The sequence below is a fragment of the Mustela nigripes genome, chromosome 15, assembly GCF_022355385.1.
Source record: "Mustela nigripes isolate SB6536 chromosome 15, MUSNIG.SB6536, whole genome shotgun sequence".
Lineage (NCBI taxonomy): Eukaryota > Metazoa > Chordata > Mammalia > Carnivora > Mustelidae > Mustela > Mustela nigripes.
Window position 1 is genome coordinate 56,754,019 of NC_081571.1, and position 27,708 is coordinate 56,781,726.

The following is a 27,708-nucleotide window of genomic DNA, read 5'->3' on the forward strand; positions in this document are numbered from 1 at the left end:
TACATCTGAATAACCAGTCATTTCTAAGAGTTTATGATTCTTATGCCTTTTTGGTGGATAACGTTCAGTATTATACTGCTACTAGCATTGGAATAAAAGTTGCCCAGCTTCAGATCCTTCGCTCTTATTGATAGCATTTAAAAATTTTATTTTAAAGTCTATATCCATTACAATACAATAGGAAAAGTATTGCTAGAATGAAGTGTGTTTTTGCGTTGGAAATGCAAGAAATTCTGATGGAGAAAATGTATAAATACTATAGTTACAATAAGGAAATCACAGAAGTGATGTCAGACATTATAGTATGAACTACTATGAGAACTTACCTGTTTTTCATGACAGTGATTCTAGCATAAGTCTAATCAGTTTATTGACCTGTATGTTTCATTTTACTTGTACTGCTCAATTTGGTGATAAGTAATGCAGGTGGGATTTTTTTTGTTTTTTTTTTTTTGTTTTGTTTTGTTTTGTTTTTAATTAGCAGTCTACACTTACTCTACTGTGCTATATTTCTGGAGATCATATTTCAAAAATAGTTTAAAAGTTGGGGAGGGGGAGAAATTCTTCATACAAAACTAGATAGATATAGGGAAGAATGGGAAGGGAGGACAAGAGTAAAAAGGAGCTAAAAATACTCAGTGTTTGTTTTGTTTTGTTTTTAGCGAAAATAAATATTGAATTTGCTGAAGAGATTCAGGCAGTTTCTAAAACTGACGTAGAAAAATGAACCTCACGTGTTATCAGAACAGATACTGGCATTCAGGAAATCCCTGGGTTCTGCTACTTAATGGTTGTGCAATACTGGGCAGATTACTTCTTTGGACCTCAGAGCTGCTAAGATTAATGTATATAGCAGTAGTATATTACATGGTTAGTACTATGTAAATGTTGTTATTCCTGATACTTTTGCTTTTTGGGCTATGAGATTATGAGCAAGTAAATTAAATTCTTTTAGCATAGCAGTGGGTACAGAGGATGCCCATATGTGGTGAGTTTCTCATTTCCCTTGTACGCACATTTTTAGAATTTCCATTCTTGATATTTTTGTTTTGTATATCAGCTTGCAGGTGATAGCTATCAGTCTTTTCCCTTTATAGTAAATATGGGGCTAAACTACCATATACGTTGTAGTAGTAATTTATGTTACGTAGCTTATAAAATAGGACTACAAAAAGCAGTAATAGTCTTTAGTGGCCTGTTGCAAGTTATTAAATTACATTTTTGGCTGTAAACATTTTATGAAGTAGTTTAATGGTTGTCCTTTTTTTCATCCCTTTCTTCAGATACAGAAGTTTACAGTGAGTTTTATCCTGTGCCACCTCCCTACAGTGTCGCTACCTCCCTTCCTACATACGATGAAGCTGAGAAGGCCAAAGCTGCTGCCATGGCAGCCGCAGCAGCAGAGACAGCCCAGAGAGTAAGGCAACTGATGGCTTCCTTTCGAGAATATTGTTTTTAGTGATTCTTAGTACCTTTAGTAGTGTTAAAAATAGTTCTCTGAGTTTGAGAGTGTGCACGTATTGTTATTTAGTATCTTCTCTATTCCTATTTATGTGTGTCGTTATTTTTTGGTGAAATTGGCACTGTCCTATCCATTCCTTTACCTTATTTCTGTTTCTGTTTATTTCTGTTTCTACTGATCTTTCTTTGTAGCCCATCTTAATTTGTGGGACTCCTCATCCTTATCTGTACCAGGACATTTTCCAAGTCTTGATTTCTCTCCTTTCCTGTGCTTTCACCGCCCCCCCATCCTCTGACTCGTTCACTCTAGATGCTCCACCCCATCGACCTCTTCTCTGTTGAACTCCTTATCTCCCTCCTCATATAGTTTAGATTCTGTGATCCCTAATTAAAATCATAAATAATCTTTTTTCCCTACTCATTTGTATGTATTAGAGCCAGTCTGGTGCAACTCCACGAATGAGCTCAGCGTTAGGTTAAAAATCACAGAGAAATAAGTTACAAGTTTTCAAATTACGTTTGTCAGCTCACTGTGTGTGTGTATGTGTGTGTGTGTCCTTTTACACATCCCACCCTAGAATTTTAGAACGATGGTCAAGGATTCCACCCGTCCTACCTTCTCTTACTGTCTTGGTAGTAGAGTCAGTGATGAATACGTGTATATTCTCGTTCTGGTAAAAGGAGTGACTGTCTCAGGAGTGGAGAACCAGTGAGACACATCCATGCTGTTCTATGGTCAGAGAATAGATGGAAGTTATTTACATTTTATTTATTTATTTTAAATGATTTTATTTATTTATTGGGGATAAGAGGCCACAGAGGAAGAGAGGGAGAAGCAGACTCCCTGCTGAGCAGAGAGCCCGAGGATGGGCTCCATCCCAGGACCCTGGGATTATGACCTGAGCTGAAGGCAGATGCTTAACCGACTGAGCCACCCAGGCCCCCATTATTTACATTTTAGTGTGGCTGCAAGCAGGGCTAGAGTTTGTTGCCTTTTTTTCTTGCTTCAGACTTTTTAGAGATATTTCATATTCCTGGGTTCATCCCATGTTGTTTAAGAAAAGACACCAAAAAATCACTTTACACAAACAACTAGAATCAGGTGAGGGACAAAAGGAGAGAAAGGTGATTCTATGTAAAGCATTCTTCTTCTGCCATTAGGCCAGAGCCCAGCGAGCAGATTATCTGATAGGTGAGCGTTTTTTCCTGGATGGGTTTTTTTCATCAGTACATCCCTTTCCATGACTGTTCCCACTTGCATATTCCAACACACAGTTAAATGTCAACATAAATAGCTTTGGGCACGTAAGTAAGGACAGTAAGCCTCAAATTTATTATTTATGCCATTTCCCTCGGAGGGTGAAAGTAAGTCTTTGTTAAGACAGTGGCATAAAATATAACTCCGTCAATAAAGATTTTTGATACTTGGAGGAGAGAATCAGGGAGAAAGAATAGATCTGTAGTGTGGAGTTTCTGTCAAAATCAGTTTTAGGTTGCTTCGCACATACATGGTTGTACATGCATTATTTGCATGCATGCACTGTCCATGAACGAGAAGAGCGTAACTCCTTTTCTCAGGGAGTGTCTCCCTGGAGACCTTGGAAATGGCAAATGTCCTTAAAAGGATGCTACTTGACCTTGGGACATCTACTGCCCTAACTTCCACACTATAGAACTCTGAAGAGAAAGAAGCAAGCATTGTCTTGCTTTCTGCTTTGGGAAAAGCACGAGGGTGATTTACCTTTTGGAGAGAAAACCCTGAAATATTTCTACTCCAACCTTTCATTGTCATCATTTCTAGTGTCTTGTTTTTAGAAAGTAATATGATCCCAGTCTGAAATGGGAACATGTCCAGAAGAAAAATTTTCCGTTTTCAACTGCTTCTGATATCATTGTAATGCCAGCTTTTGAAGATTGTGGAAAATTTCATGGAAAGCAAAATATAATTGAACAGAAGAGACTTATTTATAAAGACTCTTAAATTCATCAGTTTCTAATGCAATGCTCCAGCACCCTCTTTTTGGCAAAAGTATGGGTTTCTATACCTGATTCAGATAGAAAACCGGTCCGATTAGCATTTGAGTATGTATTTGGTTGTAAATGAATCTCACCTTTTTTAAATCCATGCTCATTGGGAGAATACAGGTAGTAGCCAGGAGACTTGGGAACAACACTGTTTTCTACTATTTCCTGTTTCTGGTGTGCAGGATTGCATGCAAATTATGGGATGATTAAATAGATTTACAGATATGAACTCTTTTTTAAGAAGATTTATTTATTAGAAGCACGTGCACTAGTGCGAACTTGCACTAGAGTGGGAGGAGGGGCAGAGGGAGAGACTCTTCAAGCAGACTCCTCCCTGAGATCAGGACCCTGAGATCATGACCTGAGCAAGAGGCAGATGCTTAACCGACTGAGCCACCCAGGCACCCCAAACCCATTATTTTCTAATGGTCACTACACATGCCCACATCTCTCTTCTGGGGAATGACACTCTTCCAAAGCTGTCTGCAATGTAAATAGCCTTGAAAAGATAGTACAAAAGAAGGGTGGCCAAAGATGTATACCTCAAAGATGTATGGAAATATTAAGGACTCGTAGAGAATTATCTCCTGACTAGAGCCCACTATTGATGGGCATTTAGATTGTGTCTAATCTTTGCTCTTAATATTATTGCTGCAGGGCACCTGGATGGCTTACTCTGTTAAGAAAGAGTCTTACTCTTGATTCCGGCTCAGGTCATCATCTCAGGAATGTATCAAGCTCTGTCGGGCTCTGTACTAGGCATGGAGTCTGCTTAGGATTCTCTCTCTCTCTAAAAAAAGCGAGCAAATCCAAAAAACATTGCTGCAATGAATTATCTTTAATACATCATTTCTTGTAAGTGGGAATATATTTTATATTTGTACAGTATATTTCAAGAGCTGGAATCATTGGGTGTGTACATTTTTTTCTTTTATTTTTGAGTTTTTACTTAAATTCTAGTTAACATATACTGCAATATTAATTCTAGGTATACTTCTTAGTAATTCAACATTTATATACAAAACCTGGTGCTCTTCACAAGCGCACTCCTTAATTCCCATCACTTTTTTAATCCCCTTCCCCTCTGGTAACCATCAGTTTGTGCTCTATAGTTGAGTCTGTTTCTTGGTTTGCCCCCCCACCACCTTTTTAACCCCTATTGATCATTTGTTTTGTTTCTTAAATTCCACATATGAGTGAAATCATGTGGTATTTGTCTTTCTTTGACTTATTTTGCTTAGCATAATACTATCTAGCTCCTTCCATGTCATTGCAAATGGCAAGATTTCATTTTTTTTTTAATGGCTAAGTAATATTTTACCATATATATATACCACATCTTTATTCATTCATCATTTGATGAACACTCAGGCAGTTTCCATAATTTGGCTATTGTAGATAATGCTGGTGTAAACATTGAGGCGCATGTATCCCTTTTGAATTAGTATTGTTGTATTCTTTGGGTAAATACCTAGGAGAGCAGTTGCTGGGTTGTAGGGTAGTTTTATTTTTAACTTCTTCCTCCATACGGTTTTCCAGAGTGGTTGCAGTAGTTCTCACGAACATTGCAGGAGGGTTCCTTGCCAGTACCCATTGCATCTTGTGTTGTTGATTTTAGCCATTCTGACAGGTGTGAGGTGATATTTAGTGTAGTTTTCAGGAAATCTCGATGATGAATGGTGTTGGGCATCTTTTCATGTATCTGTTGGCCATCGGATATCCTCTTTGAAAAATGTCTGTTCGTGTCCTCTGTTCATTTTTTAATTGCATTATTGATTCTTGGGGTGTTGAGTTTTTAAGTTCTTGTATGTTTTGGATACTAACCCTTTATCAGATAAGTCATTTGCAAATATCTCTTACCATTCCATAGGTTGCCTTTTAGTTTTTTCAATTGTTTGCTTCACTGTACAGAAGCTTTTTATTTTGATGAAATCCCAGTAACTTATTTTTGCTTTTGTTTCTCTCGCCTCAGGAGACACATGTAGTAACAAGTTGTTACAGTTGATGTTAAGGAGGTTACTTCCAGTGTTCTCCTCTAGGATTTTAATGGTTTCCTATCTTCATATTTAGGTCTTTAATCTGTTTTGAATTTTATTTTGTGATTGCTGTAAGAAGGTGATCCACTTTCATTCTTTTGCATGTTGCTGTCCCCGTTTTCCCAACACCATTTGTTAAAGAGACTGTCTTTTTCCCACTGGATATTCTTTCCTACATTGTTGAAGATTAATTTGCCATATAGTTGTGGGTTGTACATTTTTTTTTTTTTAAGATTTTATTGATTTATTTGAACAGAGAGAGAGAGATCACAAGTAGGCAGAGAGGCAGCAGAGAGAGAGGGGAAGCAGGCTCCCTGCGGAGCAGAGAGCCCGATGTGGGGCTCGATCCCAGGATCCTGAGATCATGACCTGAGCCGAAGGCAGAGGCTGTAACCCACTGAGCCACCCAGGCGCCCTACATATTTTTGATAAATATTGCCAAATTGCCAGCCATAGAGATCAATCATACCAGTGTAGATTACACCACTGATTATGAAAATTCCTCTTTCCCGTTCAATGCAAGTATGTCAGTCACATCTTTCTTGATAAAATTTTCATTAATCTAATGTTCAGTTTTTATCTTTGTTTTCTTTTAAAGTTATTCAAGTGAGCTCATGAAAATTATTTGCTAATGTTTTTGAATACAACTTTGTGCCAGACGTACTAATTGTATCATTTTGTCTGTACAAGTTGAAAATATCTGATTTTATTTCAGTTCTAATCTTTATACTTAATAAAGTTATAATTAGTTTTTTAGTGGGCTCTTCTAATGTTATGTGTTTTACAGATTCAGGAGGAAGAGTGTCAACCAAGAGATGACTTTAGTGATGCAGACCAGCTCAGAGTGGGTAATGATGGGATTTTCATGCTGGCATTTTTCAGTAAGTGATTTTTCATTTCCAGATTGGTTTTTTTTGCATATACTAGCTGTGTGTGTATTTAAAGTAACCTAGTGAAGAAAGGCAAATACTGTTATTGTGTGTTTACTTTGTTTAAAATATAAATTGTTCCTGAGAAAGAACTATGTGGTCATATGATGCAATAAAAATCCTAGTATTTAGTATACTTATAGCTGTGTATTGTGGTCATAATGCTAGATGCTGACTCTGTGGAATTATGTAAGTATGTTTCAGCTAAATATGTTTTTGCATGAGAAGTATTTCATATCCATGCAGTGATGTAGAAGCATACAGAATGAAACTATAAATTTTGCTTTTGGAGCAAAGGACTTCCATTTGAGTGTCTTTAAGCAGGAAGGAGGGTTGGAAAAGGAAATATTCTGGGTAGCTGGAACAGTGTGATTTGAGACACAAAAGAATGCAAACATATCTTCTTTGGGGGAGTGGTAAGGAATTAGAAGATCAGAAACCTAGGTATGATTATTTTAACGTGTTGCAGAATTCTTAAATACCTGAATTTGTAAAATGGACTTTATACTTTGAAGGCAGTCTGTGTTACAGTCTTTTATTTCGGCTCGTAACACAGGGATTGGCAGATAGTATACTTAGTATATAATATTATGACACTTGAATTGTTTAATTGCTAAAATTAAGTTTTTGAAATCCAGTATTTATAGAAGTAAATTTATTACACTAGATATGATAAATTTCTGTCCTCAATCTGGTTAAATGATCAAGCACTCATAGAATGTTGATTTAACTCATTTTAGTATAAAATTTATTTTGGTAATAAAAGTGAGAAATTACTCATTTAAAGTACTTTAAAAATAGAAAATAAGGAAAATACGTATCTTGAGTTGAGTTACTTTTATGTCTGGGTAATCATTAATTTTTCTTTTTGAAAGGCTTTCTTGCTTCTTTTCCTTCTTCCATTTCATCTGCTGAAGTACTAAAGTAGATAACCACTCAGAAGTGGGTCAGTGAGTGGGAAAGCAGTTACATTTTTCTCTTCAAATTTAATGTTATGCGTGGCCACCAGCTAATGTATATACAGTATTTAAATCTTGTTTCTTTAGTTAAAATTTGTAGTTAGATATGATGTACCTGTAGGTACCATGGAAGGGAAATGAATACTTTGACTACAAATAACTATTGTTTTGTACTATTAATCTAGTAAATGTTAATTTTGTTCTTCGTTTTAGTTGAACAGGTAAACCTTTATTATTAGTAACAGTCTTCCCACATACTTTGTTTGTAAAAAGATTAGCGTAAATACTAATCCTTTCGATGGTTATGTCTTTTAAAAATCTTAATTAGAAAAGGAAATTTAAATTTATTGTACTATATGTAGCATAAATACCTGTTTCTTAGGTATAAAAATGTGATTTGATAACATCTATATGACTCAGAGCTTAGTGATTATTTCTCTATTTCTATATTTCACGTCTACTATCCTTTTTTTAACCTTTTTTTTTCTTTAGATTTGAAAACATTTTGATGATAAAAACAGTCTTGCAAATGTTTGGTAACCTGCATACTTAGTTGCCTTTAGTTTTGACCTCTGGTGGTATATTAATGTAAATACATATTTATATTTCATATATTTAAATTACCTGCTTTTTCTATGTTTTTACTAAGTGATGTCTTTATAACTTTTTTTATGCTCCATATTCTACAAATACTGCACCATAATTATAAATTATTTTCAGGCTTCATTTCCTCATATATTTTTTTCTGGTAGGTTGTAGCCTAGTGTTTGAGCTTATTTGCTTTGATAAGCATAGATTTATTTGTAGTCACTACCATCTAGTGGCTGTTCTTCAAATTGCGGCTTGTTATGTTTTTCATGCTTCTTCAGCTATCTAATAGCTATTATTTAGATTCTGTTTTCTATTTCTGTGGTTCAGAAATATATTTTATTTTTAAAATTTTATTAAGTTTTTAAATTTAATTTCAGTACAGTTAATATATGGTGCTGTATTAGTTTCAGGTGTACAATGTAGTGTAGCAACTCAGTAGTTTCGCATATTGCTCAGTGCTCAGCACGGTAAGTGTACTTAGTCCCCTTCACCTATTTCACCCATCCCCCCTCCCAACTCCCCTCCAGTAACCATCAGTTTGTTCTCTTATGGTCTGTTTCTTGGCTTATCCCCTCCCCGCTCCTTTTTTTTGACTTTGCTTGTTTTGTTTCTTAAATTCCACATACAGGTGAAATTGTATGGTATATTTGTCTTTCTCTGACTTATTTTACCTGGCTCCATCCATGTTGTTGCAGACGGCAAGATTTCATTCTTTTTTATGGCTGAATAATACCACTTTGTGTGGTGGTGGTGGTGGTGGTGGTGGTGGTGGTGTGTGTGTTTGTGTGTATGGGTGTTATACACTTCTTCATTCATCTATGAATGAACCCTAGGGGCTGTTTCCATAATTAGGCTATTGTAAATAAGGAGTAAACATAGGGGTGCATATATTCTTTTGAACTGGTGTTTTCTTATTCTTGGGGTAAATACCCAGTAGTGTGATTATTTCATTATAGGGTAGTTCCATTTTTCACTTTTTGAGGAACGTCCATACTGTTTTCCACAGTGACTATACCAGTTTGCGTTCCCACTGACACCGTGTGAGGGTCACTTTTTCTCCATATCCTCATGAATACTTCTTGTCAGAAACATTTTCTTTAACATGGTTTATAACTTAAACAGTTCAAGTGATATAAGTTGTGTGAATAAAACTGCAGTGAATATCAATAAAAATATTTCAGATCAGAACTTTTTGATGGTTTAATTCTTCCCTTTTCTCTTACATCATCCACATTTCAGTCTCTTACCACATGTAATCCTAAAAAGTTTACACATAAATTTGGTAAAATAATAGCATGTTGATGTTCAGAAAATGTAAAGAAAGAAATATATTGTATTCTTGATAATTTTTTGCTTCTCATAATTCCTTAAAGTGTCAGAGCAGAATGCCTTATCTATGCGTAATCTGCTTGTATCTGATCTTATTTTTAAAAGTTTTTAAGAAAATGGAATGGGAGTCAATTATTTGTTAGTTAAAAGCTAGAAATTAAGATTTAGTCCATTGGATAATTGATAGTCTGTGGAAATGACTTTGAACTCTAATGCTTAAAAATGTAATGGACTCTGTTCAGAAAACTTTTCTTGTAAGGTTTAGCCTTTTGTACCATGTGTGAATCTTCATATATGTGTGTTATGGTAAAAATTAGTTAGCTATTATTTATATTATTTATGTAATACATATAGTAAAAATTAATTGGCATTATTCCCTTTTTATTTTTTTAAAGATGTCTCAATTTATTTGAGAGAGAACATAAGTGGGGAAGGGGCTAGTAGGAGAGGGACAGAGAGAATCTTAAGCAGACTCCCTGCTGAGCACGGAGCTCCACATGGGGCTAGATCCCACAACCCCTAAGACAAGAACCTGAGCCAAAATCACAAGACAAGACATCTTACTGACTGAGCATCCCAGGCACCCCCATTATCTCCTTTTAGACTCGAGGGACACACAGTTAAAGACATATTAAATTGTTGTAATTTTAAAAGGAATTAGAATATTGTTTTAAAATGTGAATTCCGAATTGTAAGAAATTGCCAAACTGTCTTACCAAAGTGATTGTACCACTCTGCATTCCCACCAGCGGTGAGTTTCTGTTGCTCTGATTCTCATTAGCATGAGGTATTGACAATTTTTAAAATTTTAGCTGTTATAATGGATATGTGGTAATAGCTCATTGTGGTTCAATTTGCATTTCCCCAAGGATTGATGATATTGAGCATCTGTATTCATTAATAAGCAGTTTTGAGCACCTACTATGGACAAGTCATGAAACTTACAGTTCTTAAAGAGGTTATCTGGGCATTACACATACTGAAAAACAGTACATTGATTACTTGTTCTGTCCAGATAAAGCTATATTTAGGTGATGTTGTATATGGTAAGTGAATCCAGAAAGGGAAAAGTATAGGGCACCTGGGTTGCTCAGTCAGTTAAGCCTCAGCTTTTGGGTTAGCTCATGATCCCAAGGTCCTGGGGTCAAGCCCACATCAGGTTCCCTTCTCAGTAGGGAGTCTGCTTCTTCTCTCCCTCTGTCCTTCCCCAGCTTGTGCACACACACACATTCTCTCTTTCTCTCAAATAAATAAAAATCTTTAAAAAATTGTAATTATACCTTAAGAAAGTCATATAATATTTGTAAATTATTAAAGTTTCTTTGTTTATAAGAAAAAATTTGTTTTGGTCTTCTCATTGCTTATAATTTAGCTGAAATGTCTTAAAGCTAAAAAATGTTAGCTTGTCTTTCTTAATGACTGATTGTTTAAATGAGGGGAATCGCTTGAGGTTAAGAGAGAAATTTACTGGTATGCAGTTCAGAATTAAGTTTAGTGAAATTGATTCCTTGTCTAGGAACTTACTGTCTTTGAAACTTGGTGCATTTATATGTATTGAGTATTTTTCTGTGATTGAAGAAATCAGTGCTCGTTGTTAGTATTATATGTATATTCATTTACGATTTTCATTTGTTTATTTTCAAAACAAATACCAGATTTTTAAAAATGTAAAACTTTTTAAACTTTTTATCCTTAAATTAAAACAGGAAAAATTTGCAAAAATAATAGTTGCCATGTAACTTTCGTGTGGATTTCTAAAGTGTTAACATTTTATGTAATGTCAGTGCAATGATCAACATTAGGAAATTAACATTATGAAATAGTACTAACTAGTTTACAGACCTTATTTGGTTTTTACCAGTTGTTCCATTGGTGTCCTTTTTATAGTCCAGGATTATATATTGTATTTCATTGCCATTTTGCTCTAGTCTGGCCTTAGTCTGCTCTTAATTGAAAAGTTTGTTAGTCTTACTTTGTTTCTTATGACTTTGATTCTTTTGGAGAATATGGGCCAGTTGTTTTGTTCAATGTCTCTCAATTTGGATTTACCTAATATTTCCTCGTGATTAGACTGAGGTTATGCATTTCTTCTTTCCTCCTTGCCACCGCCGTCTTCTTTCTCTCCTCTTCCCCCCTCCCCCCCCCTCTCCCTCCTCCTCCCTCCTCCTCCTCCCCTTCTCTCTCTCTCCCTCTTTTTTTTTTTTTTTTTTTTTAAAGAATACCATAGAAATGATCTGCCCTTCTCAGTGCATCATATCAGGAGGCAGTGATCTGGTTATGTCTTGTTGATGGTGATGTCAGTTCTCATCAGGTTAAGGTGGTGTCTGCCAGCTTCATTATAAAGTTTTCCCCTTTGTAATTAATAAGTATCTTGTGGCTTTTGTAAATTTAAAAGTAAAGTCTTATTAAAGAGTAAACTGTAGCATTTAATACTGCCTTCTAGGTTATCCTGCTGCACTCTTTCTGTAGATGGGTGGTATAATAAAAAGATCACTGGCTATGAGAGTGAAAGACTTGGATGCTTCTGTCTTACCTATAGCTCGTGCTTTGTGAGTTATGTGGTACTTTACTGTTCTAAGTCTCCTGTTAGTGGAATTAATTTTGACCTTGCTCTTAAAAGACTAATGTGAGGATCAGTTAAGTTAAAATATGTGGAATGTCATAAATTACACATTGCTGTTAGGTTAAGGTAGTAGTAATGTTCTCCTTCCCTGTCCTTACTTGAGCATTCACCTTTTAGAAAGAAGGGAAGCCTTCCTTCAAATCTCGTTAACCTGTCTGACTCACTTTCTTATAAAGAAGTGCACTGGGAAGGTGAATGTGGAAAGTGTAATTGGAGTAACACTAAGCATTCTTTTCACCAACTTTTCTGAGTTAGTTGCCCTGCTTCCTGCTGCTTGCTACCGCAACTTTTTCTAAGGAATATAGGCTATATAAGTCTATATAAGTCTTTTGCTTCTTTGGATTCCATGTTGGGCCTTGCTGTGTGGGGAATAGATACCTTACATCTTTTAAGCTTCCGAATTTGTCTTAGGTTTCCAGGGAAACGTGGCATGAATGAGGTACAGCTAAGAGAAAAGTGTTCTTGTCTTTTTTTCTAGGCATGTATACGTTTGCTTGCCTCTACTATGTTCCTAATTTTATGGATTTTACACACTAAAAGTTTATCATACATTTATTAAATTCTTTTTTGCCAACTCAGGCATGTCATAGAGGATTTAGAATTGAATGTTTCTGCCCTTTCTATATTTTAAAGACCTGTGCAGCTCTGCTTGCTATCTTACAGGCCAAGGGGCATAAAAAGTGAAGCTATCTGTGCTTCAGTAGGTACCAGCGTCACCATTTTCCCAGTGTTTAAGCCAGGTGCAGAATACATAATGTTATGTATTAGTCTCTTAGAGCTGTCATGACAAATACCACCAACTGGATGGTTTAAACAGTGGAAATTTATTTTTTCACAGTTCTGGAGACTAGAAGTCCAAGAGCAAAGTGCTGGAAAATTTGATTTCTGGTGAGGGCTTTCTTCCTGGCTTGTGGACAGCTGTCTTATTCCATGTCCTCACATTGTCTCTTTTCTACATGTGGGTGGAGAGAGTGCTCTCTACATGTGGGTGTCTCTTCTCTTCCTATGAGCACACCAGTCCTAGTGGATTAGGGCTCTACCTTTACAACCTTAATTATCTTCCTGAAGGCCCTGTTTCTAAATACAGTCACACTAGAGGTTAGAGCTTCAGTCTCTGAATTTTGAGGAGATACAGTTCGGTCCATAACACATTATATCACATGAACACAGCTTCTAGGAATCCATATTCCTATCAGAGAGCATTCCTATCACAATGACTCGGTAGGCACTTTTTTGTTCTTTTGTATCTTTCTTCTGATGTGAGTATAATTATCTGTATATTAGATATTGGTAAATCTGCTTTGAGGAAAACAGTGTTTGAATTAATTTTCCCCAAAACTAAACATACACATACGCAGAGGTAAAAATGCACTTCTGGAATATTTTGCTGTTTTGTATTTTCTCCATCAGTGCTTCCTATGTTTTAACAACGTGACGTGCTTACAAAATGATAGAATATTTATAGCATACTGGAATATAGGAGTAAGGTGTTCAGGGCTGGTGGCTGTCTGTGCTCTGCCCCAGATCTCATCTGCTTGCTGAGGAGGAAGAGAGGAGCTCTCTCAGCCTGTCACTAAGCACATATATGGCACACTGGTTTGGGAATCTCTCCTGCTGTTCATTAATGTACATTATTTTAAATATCACATTATTTTTTGATCAGCAGTTGCATGTTTTTCTCCACAGATAATACAAATATTAACCAATTAGATGTAGGGCAGCTGTATCTAATACTGTATTCTATGACCATGGAGATAGTCTCTATCTCTGATGTCCAGTATGATAGTTAAAAGGTCAGTGTGGCTGTTGAGTGCTTCAAAAGTGGCTAGTGTGGCTGATGGACTAAATTTTAAATTTAAATTTAGTTTTAATTAATTGAAATTTGAATAGCCCCCTTTGTAGGATAGGGTGGGTTCCTGGAACAAGTGGAAAAAGCAGTGTGGCTGGTGGCATTAGATAGCCCAGATGTAGATGATAGCCAGATGCTGGTCAGTATCTAGGTTTACAAAAAAGAAAACGTAGAATGTAAGTGAGTTTTATCTCCAGTAGTGTCTCCTGAAATTTTTTTTTTTTTTTTTGCAGAAAAGATATAACCTACTCTAAAAATATCATTTTGTATGGGTAGTAATAATGGTTAACATTTCTTAGCAGTCACCAAGTGCCGGGTTCATGATCTCACTTAATACCCTTACCAGACTTGTGAAGCAGGTCCTGCAGATCTGTGGCTCACAAAGTCAGCAGCGAGTCTCATGAGTGATACATGTCACACTGTGACTCAAACACAAGTCTCTTATTTCAAAATTTATTCTCCTGACTGTTGTACTATATAACATAGCTTACCATAAATGATCAAGAAAGCTGTGCCCAGCAGGCATTAGGAAGGAAGAAATTATCAGAGTAGGGGAATTGCTTTGAAGAAATAGCTATTTCATTTAAACTTACCCTAAAATGTTTCCTCTTTGTCTTCATAATTCTGAAAAAATCAGCATTTCTTCAGGTAATTTACTTTTTTTCCCTGAGGGTTAGTTAGAAATATTGAGAGTGAAAGGCACTGAACAGGACCAAAGTTCTGCTCAAATTGATCTTCAGTTGTATTACTGTTACTATTATTATTTTGATAATGCTAATATCTTGGAAGATAAGGCACTCTGGTTATAGCTCAGGGACCTGTGTCAGAATGGTTTCTGTTACAAGTAAACAGAAAACTCTTACTTGGCTGTTTTAAAGAGTTAGGAGATTATCTCACAAAACAGAAAATCCATAGACAAGCAGACCTCAGCCATAGTAAGTATCAGTTCTGGGGCTCTGCTTTTCTTTGATTTTCTTCACTCCGTAACCCATGTGAAGTTACACTTTTAATCCTCATCCTGATAGCACAATCCCTGTAGCAGTTCCAGATGTTACATCCAAACTGACATCCAGTGGATAAGGAGTTTAAAATAAAAAAATTTATTGTAGAAATTCTCAAACTAGGCAAGACTATAATAACCTCTGTGTATGTATCACTCAGTTTCAACAATGATCAATTTAGAGCCACTGTTACTTAACCTATATTCCATCCCCTGTCTCCTCGATGTGTTTTTAAGAACCAAAAAATGCTGTTCAGAAGTCCTATTAAAAAAAAAAAAAAAAAAAAAACAGGGAGTTTAGGCCTCCTGTGATTTTACCAGACTACTCAGGACCCACCTTTTGGGGTTAAGTATGGGGTCCAGCCTTCCTTAAAATACTCTGTAGGTAGGTGGCATCCTGAAAAGGGGGAAAGGCAGATAGGAGGAAGAGGCAATGAACAGTACCTTTTCTGGAAATACTTTATAATTTATTTGGCTCATCTTTAATACTGCTTTTAAAAAAAAAGCCCAGTTTGGTTGGTTAGGTTGGAATTCTTGGGTGGGGTCACATGGGAGCTACCTTGTGACTTGGTTTTTTTCGGTGGTTTAAAAATGCAGCTTCACCTATTGGTGATAAATTTTAAGGAATTGATTCCTGTTGATCAAACTGACAAGAAACCAAGCTTATCTGTTTATTAATTTATAGTTAATAATTAGTATATTTGCAAGAGGTAAACTATAGTGTATAAAGAAGACATAATTGGTACAGAGTCAAAAGAAAGGGAGTTGTTATTTCCATTGTACAATGAAGTACTGTTAATATTATGTCCAAAATGTGGTCTTTAAAAGAACTATTTCTCTTGCTTTTAGTGGCATTTATTTTCAACTGGCTTGGATTTTGTTTATCCTTCTGTATCACCAATACCATAGCTGGAAGGTATGGTGCCATCTGTGGATTTGGACTTTCGTTGATCAAATGGATTCTTATTGTTAGGGTGAGTGTTTAATAGCCTCTATCACTTCTGTCTCTAAAATTAAAATTTATAAATTTATAAATTTCTTGTGTGGTTCATAAATGTTTGTTTCAAATATATGGATCAATTATTTTGAGACATATTTTTAACTTTTATCCTTATTACTGTAGTGATCTCTGTGGTGTGGACATTCTGTAACTTTATTACATGAGAGCTTGTTACTAGGTGGAAAGAGCTTAGAAGTAAAAAACTTTGAGTTTGATTCTTACTTATATCAGTGTTTTAACTATGTTTTTAAATTGTTGTGAGCATTTCTTCATAATAAGCTGGTGATACTGCCTGTTAGGATTTCTGTGTGGTCTAGTGGTAATACTGTTGAAGCACGTGTCCAGCTGCTGCACAAATGCAGGTGCTTGGTAAACCAGGGCTGTGACTCATGTGATAGAGCGCACGCATGCCTGCTGTCCGTTAAAACAGAACATTTTCTTTTGGTTAGTGAAATTCTCAAGGATTTAATTATCTTTTTCCTTGAGAGCTCTTTTTCCTTTGAGCTCTTAACATGAAGAGCTCAAAAGTTAACTAAGACCTCCTAGGTAGCTCTCAGAAGTTTTTTTTCCCTTCCGATCCTTCACCTTTCTTATTCCCCCGTTGTTCTGGAATTTACCCTCTGTCTGTTTCTTATCACTTACAAGATGGTATGTAGGGAGATAATGCTAAGTCCTTTTCTTTTTCTCTTCTCAGCAGCTTGTCCCAAAATAATTTTCCATAACCATTCCATGGTAGTATCCTTAGCGTAGTCTTCCCCCAGCTCTTTCCCTTTGTCTCTCAAAGGCCCTTTCTGGCTTCTTTTTATAAAGCCTTATCCCTGGTTTCTTTGGGATAAGGCCTAGGAGAATGATCAAGAGTGGTTTGGGGGCACCTAGGTGGCTCAGTAGGTTAAGCATCCAACTCTTGATCTCAGTTCAGGTCTTGATCTAGGGTCATGAGTTCAAGCCCCACATTGGGCTCCATGCCCTGCGTTGGGCCCCACACCACAGAGATCACAACACTACACGACACAACACTGTCACTTGAAAAAGTGGTTTTATTTATTGTTTTAATAAGTTTTCTTAAATGTAACCCACATATCTCAGTGTTATTGTACAATTGATAAAATGCTAAATTTCTACAAATCACATTTATGTAAACATTGATTTCTAACTGAATAAGTCACATCCTCCTAAAATTTTCGATAGAATCACATACTAAAATGTTAGCTTTACTTAAGTGCTGCAGGCACTTCAGTTATGCACCTAGATCATTACACTGATTTAAAAAAAAACTATAGGCTTAATGTGTTTCTTCCATTGTTTTGACGCCTGCCACTTCCCAGAGTGTTAGTAATCTTACCAGACCTTGGCGCTGCTCAGACCAGATTATAGGTTTTGGTTATTAATCCAGTGATTCTTAGGTAGTACCTGTGACTTGCCTTCTTCTCAGATGATCAGAATCTGAGCCAGTGTAAGAAGAGCTCCGTGACAGATTCTTTTTCTAATTTCATTTTTAAAAATAATGAGGAGGATTCTCACCATGAGCATAAATCTGTTAAGGTGTTAGGGAGCACACAAAGATAAAGCACAATCCCTGCCCTTGCAGAAGTGATTACTAGAAAAACCTCAAAAGAAGCTAGATGTGTCTAGTGGTTATTATTATGTTAGTAATAATATTACTATTATAATAGTAATATTATATAGTAGTAATAATATTACTACTAACTATAACTATATTATGTTAGTAATAATAACTATTATTCAAATGGATCTCTCATCGTAGTCACAGAACACAAAAATGATTTGAGGACTGCTTTCTCAACTCCCCTAAACTTAATAAGTTTGTGTATTTGGAGTCATTTAAAAAAAAAAAAACAATGTCTAGTCCATAGTATGCAACCTATGCTTTCAGGGTGTTAGGGCCTAATTCTCTTATAGTACCCCTAGTTGAGAGGCAGTTGTTTATCTGGTAAGTAATGTGATGTGATAAGATGGGAAGCCTAAATTCAAAGACTGGGGATTCTCAGAGTTTTCTGAGGTATATATTAGCATCAAGTTTGGTCATCAGAACTGTTTCATTTCCCTTTAAAATACCACTACTGAGGGGCACGAGGCCAGTTCAGTCTGAAGAGCATGTGACTCTCTATGTTGGGATTGTGAGTTTGAGCCCCACATTATGTGTAGCGATTACAAATGAATAAATAAGTTAAAAAAAACACACACACACACAAAATGTGCTTTAAAAAAAAAAATACTGCTATTGGGTTAAGGTTAATATGCCTTTGGTATATATTGAGAACTGATACAAGAAAAAGATTTTTAAGAATCTTTTTTATCAAATAATAATAGCTGTCTTTCATTGAATATGTATTATGTTTCGAGCATAACTCATTACAAACACCAAATTCTTGACTCCTACTTGTATCAGTGATGCTCATGATAGTCCAGCCACTTTCTTGATGATGAAGCGGAGACTGAAAAAAGTTGAGTAACTTGCTTGCTATCCCAGAATTTGATGGATTCGAATCTAGCTTGGTCTCAATTCACTGCCTGTTCTAATTCTGTCCTGCCTCTGTGCCACTGTACTTTGACTTCTTTACAATGCTGTAAGCAGTAAATGCCCTGTGGAGTGCTGAGAGAAAGGTTTTCTTCTCAAAGCCTGGTGTTTTGTTTTATTAGGCAATAACTAATTAATAAATTTATAATTTATAAATCATAGCTTTTCTTTTTGTTTTTGAGTGGACACTCAGATTTAGTTGTAAATATCTCTCACTGATTCTGGTATTATTTCTAAGGCGTTTGGTGTTTTTTATTGTTTATTTAAAAATGATTATGTGTTTTGTTAAAAACTAACAACCCTTTTTAAAAGTAGAATGTAAATAAATAATAAACTACTGGTGTATATTAATAAAATAAAATTAGATAAATTCTTAGTGTCAGTTTGGAAAACTTTATTTTCCAAAGTGTGATTTTTGCATCCTGTGATTGGCCAATCAACATGATTTTTACTCATTAAAAAACCCCAACTTGGCTCAGCCCTCTGACTATAGGTATTTTAAAACATTTTTGCTCACTCAGTCATGAGCCCAAAAGCTTATTTAGGCAACCATTTTACATAGTGAGTCTTTCTTTGACTTCAAAGTGAAAGTGATTTTATTTTTTCATTTGGGAGTAAATAAAGACTAGCTTTGGTAAATATTTTTGGTGAAGAATGATGTTCTTACTTTCTTGGTTGCCTCTTGCCAGGTACTATTATTTATTAAGTATTTTCTACAATATATTTAAAAATTGGAAAGTTAAAAATGTATTGCCTTGGTTCTTTATTTCTTTTTGTTCTTATACACTCTAAAGCCTATATGAAAATCTTCTATTTCTAATTATTAGTCACTTGATTAAAATGTGTATTGCAGTCCTATTTTACCAGCTATATTTCCCCAATTGTTTAGTTCTCCCTTGTACATATTTTAAAGAGGTAGAAGTGTGAGGGATCTGCATCTATAATGGTACTTTAGAAATTTTAATTTTTGAAATTTCTAAAACCCTAAGCCAATAATTTAGATTATGGTTCGTTTATTAATTGTAAATACTTCCTGTAGAAATACTTAAAAGATTTAAAAAAAACAAATCGTTAGTACATATGCTTCCTAAATAGTGTTGTTATTTACAATTTATAAGTACTTTAGTTATTACAAACCTATTGGATTTTTAAACTTTTGTGGAAATTACCAATGAATAGTTGGAAATAGTTACCAAAATAAAGTTCGAGGTACTTTTAATTTCAGATTTGAGGGCAAATCTCCATTTGACAAAGTTATTTTTAGTTAAATCGTTCAGTTTGGAGGTCAATGAATGGAAACAGTAAATAAAATGAAGTAATTTATAGTAGTTTTAGACTAGGTTATATAAAACACTTTCAAAAAATAACATTTGGAACATTGTTTAGGTGCTAAAGGGTAATAGGGAAAAATTAATTATCTGAAGTAACTGGAGAAAATTAGATTGACTTAAAAAAAAATTTTTTTTTTTAAAAATATATCATGACCTCCAGAGGCTAATCAAGGAAAATACCTATGTTCAGTATCCTCAAACTCTGCCTTCCAGCTGCCTGTTTATATTCTCATTTCACAGAGAGTATAAAACTGTCTACCATGGTCACTAATAAGAACTGTTGAAATGCCACTTCAAGGTTCATTTAGCTGTTCTCAGCTCACTGTTGGGAACTGAATACCGGAGCATCTAGTTTGAAAATAAAAAGACTCTAATGAGTTGGGGGTCTTTATGTGCCTAGTATTCTTGGCAGTGATTAACAGTAGGGGGTGTACAGAAGGTCAAAAGCTCTTCTTTTTAGAGGTCAGGCAAACATCCCCATCTGATAAGATTAAACTAATGTGGCTTTTGGTGTTAATATCTAAAGCAGCGGGTTGCTGTAGTGTGTTTGGGATGGTAGTTGTGGCTTTGAGAGATTATGAAAAAAGAACTGACATGTGAACTCTTTAATGAGAAAGTTGGATTCAGATATATAGATTTTACCTTTCTTACAATTTTGAAACTGGTTTTTGTTGCTAAAATATTTTGTATAAGTTTGTTATTATATATAAGATTTTAAAGTTTGTTTCCTCAAATAACTGTGTATGTCATTAAGCATCTTTTTCCTCTTTGTGTTGCTTTCAGTGCAAGAGATGATTTGAAGTAAATTGTTCTGAAACTGAGGTTGATTTATGATTTTCAAATTTAGGTATATAAATATGGTTAATATATTTATGTTCACTCCATAGTTTTCTGATTATTTTACTGGATATTTCAATGGACAGTATTGGCTTTGGTGGATATTTCTTGTACTTGGTAAGTTTATTTCTAATGCATTTCAACTTTGAATTTGCATTTCGTTTAACTTTGATATTTCTCCAGATTGTAAGATGTAAATACATTGTATTGAAACTTAATGTGGAAATAATTTTTTTTTACTGTAAAATTCTCATATCCAAATACTTAATATCATCTCAGCTATTGGGATAATTAATTATACATTGCCCTCTAGATTTCTGATTGAAAATCCAGAGTCTGTCAATTTAAAAAATCAGTAGTTGGATGATAATTGAATATCGCAAAACTTGAAATCCTGAAATGATTTAAAAAATTGTCTTAAGCATTTATTTTGGAAAATATACGTGGCATAATTTCTTTGATCCTAGGATATCTTGAGAGTAGGATAATTGGATGTTCTATGCATTTTCTTACTTTTGGAGTATTGAAACATTCTTCATACTTTTGAAATGTACCCTGCATTAATCATTAATCAGCCAGGCATAAGGAAGGGCTTCATGCCCAGTGATCACAGTACTTCTGTTAAGTTTTCTTTCTACAAGGCATGTCTTTTTATTAATATTGATGAATTTTCTGAATTTCCAATTTTTGTTATAGGGATTTTCACTTTAGATGTATGATAAGTTAGTCTCAAAATCACGTAATGCCTTTAATCTACATTTCAGATTTATTTACTGACATGAAGAATATCCTCTCTACTGAAGTTTAAAAAGCCCACATTTCTTTAGTAACATAATTGTACCAGAAAATATTGGCATTTCAGTAGGTGGCAGTGTTCTCATTGAGTTTTTGTTCATTCCTGGTGTTGGATCTTTAGGATCTTTAGGAAAACAAATTCTTAGTGGTCAGTTAAGGTCAGTAAAGATCCTGTATTCTTTCTCTTAACAATTAATAGTGAAATTATTCTATGATTTTGTTAGGAAGCCAGATTCTTAAAAGGGTTTAGGCAGTTTTTGTGTTGTTAACTGTGTTCTGACTCCTGAATTTTGTGCCTGTTACTGAGTTTCTTACTTAAAAGTGAAAAAATACAAAAAGTCTTTTAGGTATTTAAGCATATTAAATAAGTATATTTGCTTCTAAATATTGTAAGGATTGAATGTTAGGAGGACAACTATAGGGCCCAGTGAAATGCAGAGGACCACCCCAATTCCACATCAGAACCACAGTCTAGCATTTAGGGAATTGTGAAAATTTAATCCATGGTAAAAATGTTCCTCTCACATATACCCAGAAGAATGTTGAGTACATTGTAGAACACTGAGAAACAATAGCTGCTGAATGATTGGTTTCTAGATAGGAACTGGCTTATTTTAGAAAATGCCTGAGCAGGACAAAATAGTCTTAGAAACAGCAATTTTCATAGACAAAAGTAGGGATTTCACAAATAATTTTGGTTTATATTTTTCAATAATACTTTTACATTTGGATCACAATACCATTATCTTTGAACAGCATCTGGAAGAACATGAGGGTGGAATTCAGAGTGGGAGTCACAAATGGAAGGAGTGAGGATATGGGAAGCAGATGGGCTCAGATTTAGCTGAAATTTATACCACTCGCTTAAGTCATTATTTGTGTATCTTCCGTCATTTCTCTTTATTATAACCATGCTTCTTTTTTTAGTGCTTTGGTTACTGTCTTGGAGTTGGGGTACAAATTTAGTTTGGGAGTTTGCATTTTAAATTGACAGACTCTTGATGAGGAAAGTTGCATGCGTGTATATCTTACGTTTTTCTATTTTTGTTTTGCCCCCACCCATTATCTAGTTAAAAATTTACTGAAGTTGTTAAATGTTTCCCTTAGAATTCTATGTTTATAAAGTGTATCAAAGAATTTACTATTAATGCTAATGTTTTTTACTTTGCTAATATTTTCCATCTGAAGCTTTGAAGAATTTCACTGGCATTGTTTTATTAATTACTAAGGATACCTGTTATGTAAATGGTTGTTACTTAAAAAATCCTGTTATAGAGAATACTAAGATAGATAGATCTGTCCCACATTGTTTAAGAAATCACTAGAGTAGTTGCTTCCCAATTCTTTCCTGATTCCTCTTATCTAAATTTGTATTACAAATTAGTCTTTTTTTATTACTTGAAAATAAGAATTAATAATTAAATTTTTATTTAAATAACACATATCTTCAAATACAGATTTCACGGATGACAGGCACTTGATATTGGTAGACAGGCTTATTGGTTTTATCCCACAATTGTTAGCAAATTACTTGCATATATTCTTTCTTGAATAACTTATATCAGTAAATATGTGTTAGTTTGCTTAGTCGTTATATTAATTGAAAAGTTTCATGTAAAAATGGATTTCCCTGAGTTAAATCAGCTTAAATGCTTTAGGTATCTTTGCCATTTTAAGAAATCGTGGAATAAATGTATATTTTTGTGTAATTCTGGATTTTCATGACTGAATTTGCTTTACTTTAATTTTTATTTAAATTTAGATACATCTGGACTTAACAAATTGAAAAAATTTGAGAAGGCAGTAAACTTTTATTATATTTTTTCATGATTTTATCATTATAGTGTAAAATATCATGGAATGAATAGAATTTTACAGATTAAATTCCTTAAGCCAAGTGGATCTTGTTTATAATTGTCTATTTTAAATTGTTGCCCTCTCTGAATAAGAACATAATGCAGCTGTATTATTTTAACGGTTTCAGGCCTGCTGCTTTTCTTCAGAGGATTTGTTAATTATCTAAAAGTCAGAAACATGTCTGAAAGTATGGCAGCTGCTCATAGAACAAGATATTTCTTCTTATTATAGAGGTAAGAAATATGTATTAAATCTATTCCCTTCAGATATTCATATTCACCAGATGAATATTATGTGTACTCTTACTGTTAACTTAAGCTTAGCATATTTAATATGTTGTTATATTGTTAACAATCAACTAATTAAGATTTAGTAAGTTGTGAAGCTTTTAAGATTTTTTAAAATTGAATTTCATAAATTTTAATTTTTAAAATATATAATGAATAAAAAACTTTAGGTCAGACTTTCGAAACTTATTTTTTAAGGATTAACCACAGGATATAAGTAACCATTAGCACACAGTATAAAGGATGAAAAAACAAAATACAACAAAGCACTTACACAGAAGAGATGGGGATTTTGTATAAAACAATGAGAAATCCAGACGTGGTTTAAAAAAAAAAAAATTTGTGGTTGAAAAGAAATTTTCCATGCACTGATCTTAAAAAAAACTGGATCAAAGAATAAAAGTTGTATGAAGAAAGTAGGAGCTCTGATAGTTTCCTTAATGTCTGTCAGTTCGTATCAACAATGAAGGCTTCAACTTGAATAAATGGGAATAAAGAAATGAGCAGAGGTTGTCTTACTAGTTATCCAGTGAGTTTCTGGAGACTGCATGCAGCTCACTAGTAGTTTCTGCACATGAGGAGATCTCATATCTCTATTTTCTATAATAGACTATTTTTGTTATTGAAATACACTTAACATACAGTATATTAGCTTCATGTGTACAACATAGTGATTTGACATTTGTGTATTTTGTGAACTGCTCACTGCAATAAGCCTAGTTACCATTTGTCACCATACAGAGTTAATACAAATACAGTATTACTGACTGTATTCCCCATGCTGTAATTTATGTCCCCATGACTTACTTGTTTTGTAACTAGAAATTTGTAGCTCTTGATCCCCTTCACTCATTTTGCCCCCCATCCCCAAACTCCTTCCCCTTTGATAGCTACCACTCTGTTCTTAGTATCTATGAGTATAGGTGTTGTTTTATGTTATTATTGTTTTGTTGTTGTTGTTGTTAATTGAACCTGTAAGTGAAATCATGCAATATTTGTCTTTCTCTGACTTCTTTCACTTAGCATAATATTCTCAAGGTCCATCCATATTGTCTCAAATGGCAAGATCTTTTTTATGGCTGGGTAGTATTCCATCCTGTATATGTATTCCATATATATGAGTAGTATGACATCATACATAGATTATATATATATATATGGAACGTACACATACCCTATATATTTAAACATTCATCTCTTGGTGGGCACTTAGGTTATTTTCCATATGTTGACTTTTGTAAATAATGTTGCAGTTAACAGGAGTGCATCTATCTTTTTGAATTAGTATTTTCATTTTCTTCAGATAGATAGCTAGAAGTAGAGTTGTTGGACCATAGGATAGTTCTATTTTTAATATTTTGAGGAACCCCCATACTGTTTTCTAGAGTGGTTACCTCAATTTACTTTCCCAGCAACACTTTACAAGGTTTCCCATTTCCTTATGTCCTCACCAACATTTGTTTCTTATCTTTTTACTTATAGGTGAATATTCTGACAGAAGTGGTGTGATAATCTTGTTGTTTTTCATGTGCATTTCTCTCATGTTTAGAGATGTTGAACTTCTTTTCATGTGCTTGATGGCCATCTGTATGACTTTGGAATATGGTCTACTCAGATCCTCTGTTATTTTTTTTTTTTTTAAGATTTTATTTATTTATTTGGCAGAGATCACAAGCAGGCAGAGAGGCAGGCTTACCACCCACTCCCCCCACCCCAAGCAGAGAGCCTAATGCGGGGCTCAATCCCAGGACCCTGGGATCATGACCTGACCCAAAGGCAGAGGCTTTAACCCACTAAGCTACCCAGGTGCCCCCTCTGTTCATTTTTTAATTTCATTTTTTAATTTGGTTTTTTAGTTATTGAGTTGTGTGGGTTCTTTTTAACTATTTTGAATATTAACTCCTTACTGGATATATGACTTAGAAATATCTCCTCCCTCTATACTATTTTTGCCATATACTTCCTGTCTATAAATGACTTGAACTTTTAAAGTATTTGAAATGTGGGGGCACCTGGGTGGCTCAGTGGATTAAAGCCTCTGCCTTCAGCTCAGGTCATGATCCCAGGGTCCTGGGATCGAGCCCCGCATCGGGCTCTCTGCTCAGCGGGGAGCCTGCTTCCTCCTCTCTCTCTCTGCCTGCCTCTCTGCCTACTTGTGATCTGTCAAATAAATAAAAATCTTAAAAAAAAAAAGTATTTGAAATGTGTAAGCAAAGTGTCTGCTAAAACACTTAACTTCTAGATGTATCTACAAGTACAAAATGTTTCAAACTTACTATAACTGTTCTTTTTGTAAATAAATTGTATGGTTTGGGATTTGATCGCTTAAACTTTATAACATAGGAGTTTTACATAATCTAATTTAGTTATTTCTGCTGAAGAGTACAGTTTTATTTCTGGAAAATATTAAAGTATGCTTTTAAATGTTCTTTTACCTCTACATGGAAGGTGTCACATTTTCTTTTTAACTACTAAAATGTCTTTGCAAGCAGTAACAGTAAGAGTGTATCAATATGTAAGATAAAAGGCAAAGTAATTTATTCGACATAATTATCTTGCATTTTCAGGAGTCTAAAATTTAATGTAAATATTTTCTAGATGTTTTCCTTTAGAAGCTTAAACTTTGGAATATGTTCTGATATATTCTGTTTTATATTATCTTTACCAAAAGGACATTATAGACTTGATGTAATACTGTTATAAAATGTTTTTTATTATATTATCATATAGACAGTTGCAACTTAATATACTATAAGACTAATTCTTTCTTTGTCCCTAGACTGCATCGACCAGACATTCTTTTCTTAAACCAATGTGAAATTTCCAGATCATCTGTAAACCTACAACTTTAATAGGATAGAAGACTACTAAAAGCAGAAGACAAATTAGTGAAGAAAAGATAGATCTTCAAAATTGAATGGCAGGATGGTTTATGCTTAAAAGCCATTTCTGTTCATTCTCTTAAATATTTAAATTTCATTTGTTTTGCACATTTGCGTATGTGCCCATGTAAAAGATTTGCGTATACTTGAAAGAAGCTATAAAGTTGTAGCAGTCAAGTCCAGTTAATCAGTGTTTGATCTAATTGAAAGGGGTGAGTGAGAAACAGTCTTCCAGCATGTAAATGCCATTGACTTCTGACCTGACATTTAGTATAATAAAAATGAAATTATTAACCATGTCAAATGCTTTAGTTTCTGGCTCCTAGATTCATCTAGTAACTCTACACATGAAACGCCCTTTATATAGTTTTTTGAAAACTGCTGTGCTGATTATAGAAAAGCTTTGTCAGATTTTTGAACATGATATTTACATTATTATTTAGCAAACTCCTTCTGTAAATAACCATGCATAAATTACTTTCTGCATTGTTTTCTTAGAAACTGTGTCTGGATATCTTTTCAATTAATTTAAAATTAAGTGAACTTAATATATAGAGAAAATCTGAATGTTAAAGATAGTTTGTTTTAGGACAGATTTTAAGAAGATATGGGTATTCCACATGTCCTTTAAGAGAACATCTTTTTGTTGTTTTCTTTTTAAGGAACATGCCAGGTTTAGGGATTCTCAGTCGAGAAGCTTGGTTTTTAAGATTGCCATCTTAGAGAATCTTGCAGGAAGAGATTGTATTAGATATTATATTTATTTCATTTAAGACACTTTTGAAAATTAATTTTCTGAATAAGATATTCTCATTTGCATTTGTCTTTTAAAAAGCCAATAAAAGTATCTTTCAATTTTCATTGTAATAATTTTTTCTTTAGATGTTTAGTTTGTTAAATGAAATAAATCATAACTTGTACTAATAGCTTCTTGCTTTATGATTATAGAATTAACATAAAATCATATCTTGAATTAAGATATGCAAAATAATCTGTTTTCAAGTTGCAGAAATGTGTCTGTGGAATATGGGAGTGTGGTGTGTGTGTGTGTGGGTGTGTGTGTGTGTGTGGCAAGAGTATGTGTGTATGTGACCATTACTACAACTGGAATCTACAGTCACAAGCTACTACATTTTGCAAATCATTTTATGTCTCATCTGTTTTCTTTTCAGTTCTCTTTTTGTTTTTGAATGCCAACATTAAAAATGATGGGAATTACATCATCTTTTAAACTTAAAAATCATTTAATACAGCTATAGAGAACATATAAAATTGGTTGTTTTTTTATAATTAGATACTGACTACTACTAAAAGATACATCTAAAACTATTCAGGGACATTTTTCCATTTCTGAAAAAATAAATTATGCTTTATAACT

At 34.3% G+C, this 27,708-nt stretch overlaps 1 protein-coding gene across 1 annotated transcript in view; it reads left to right on the forward strand.

Moving 5' to 3' along the window:
* NDFIP2 (Nedd4 family interacting protein 2) overlaps window positions 1-27,256 on the forward strand; it is a 73,224-nt gene extending 45,968 nt beyond the window's left edge. The window contains 6 exon segments of the mRNA XM_059377790.1: window positions 1,284-1,417; window positions 6,310-6,403; window positions 15,652-15,776; window positions 20,560-20,626; window positions 23,289-23,394; window positions 26,228-27,256. Coding sequence (XP_059233773.1) covers window positions 1,284-1,417; window positions 6,310-6,403; window positions 15,652-15,776; window positions 20,560-20,626; window positions 23,289-23,392 — 524 coding nt within the window. The 3' untranslated portion in view covers window positions 23,393-23,394; window positions 26,228-27,256.
* The last annotated feature ends 452 nt before the right edge of the window (window positions 27,257-27,708 follow it).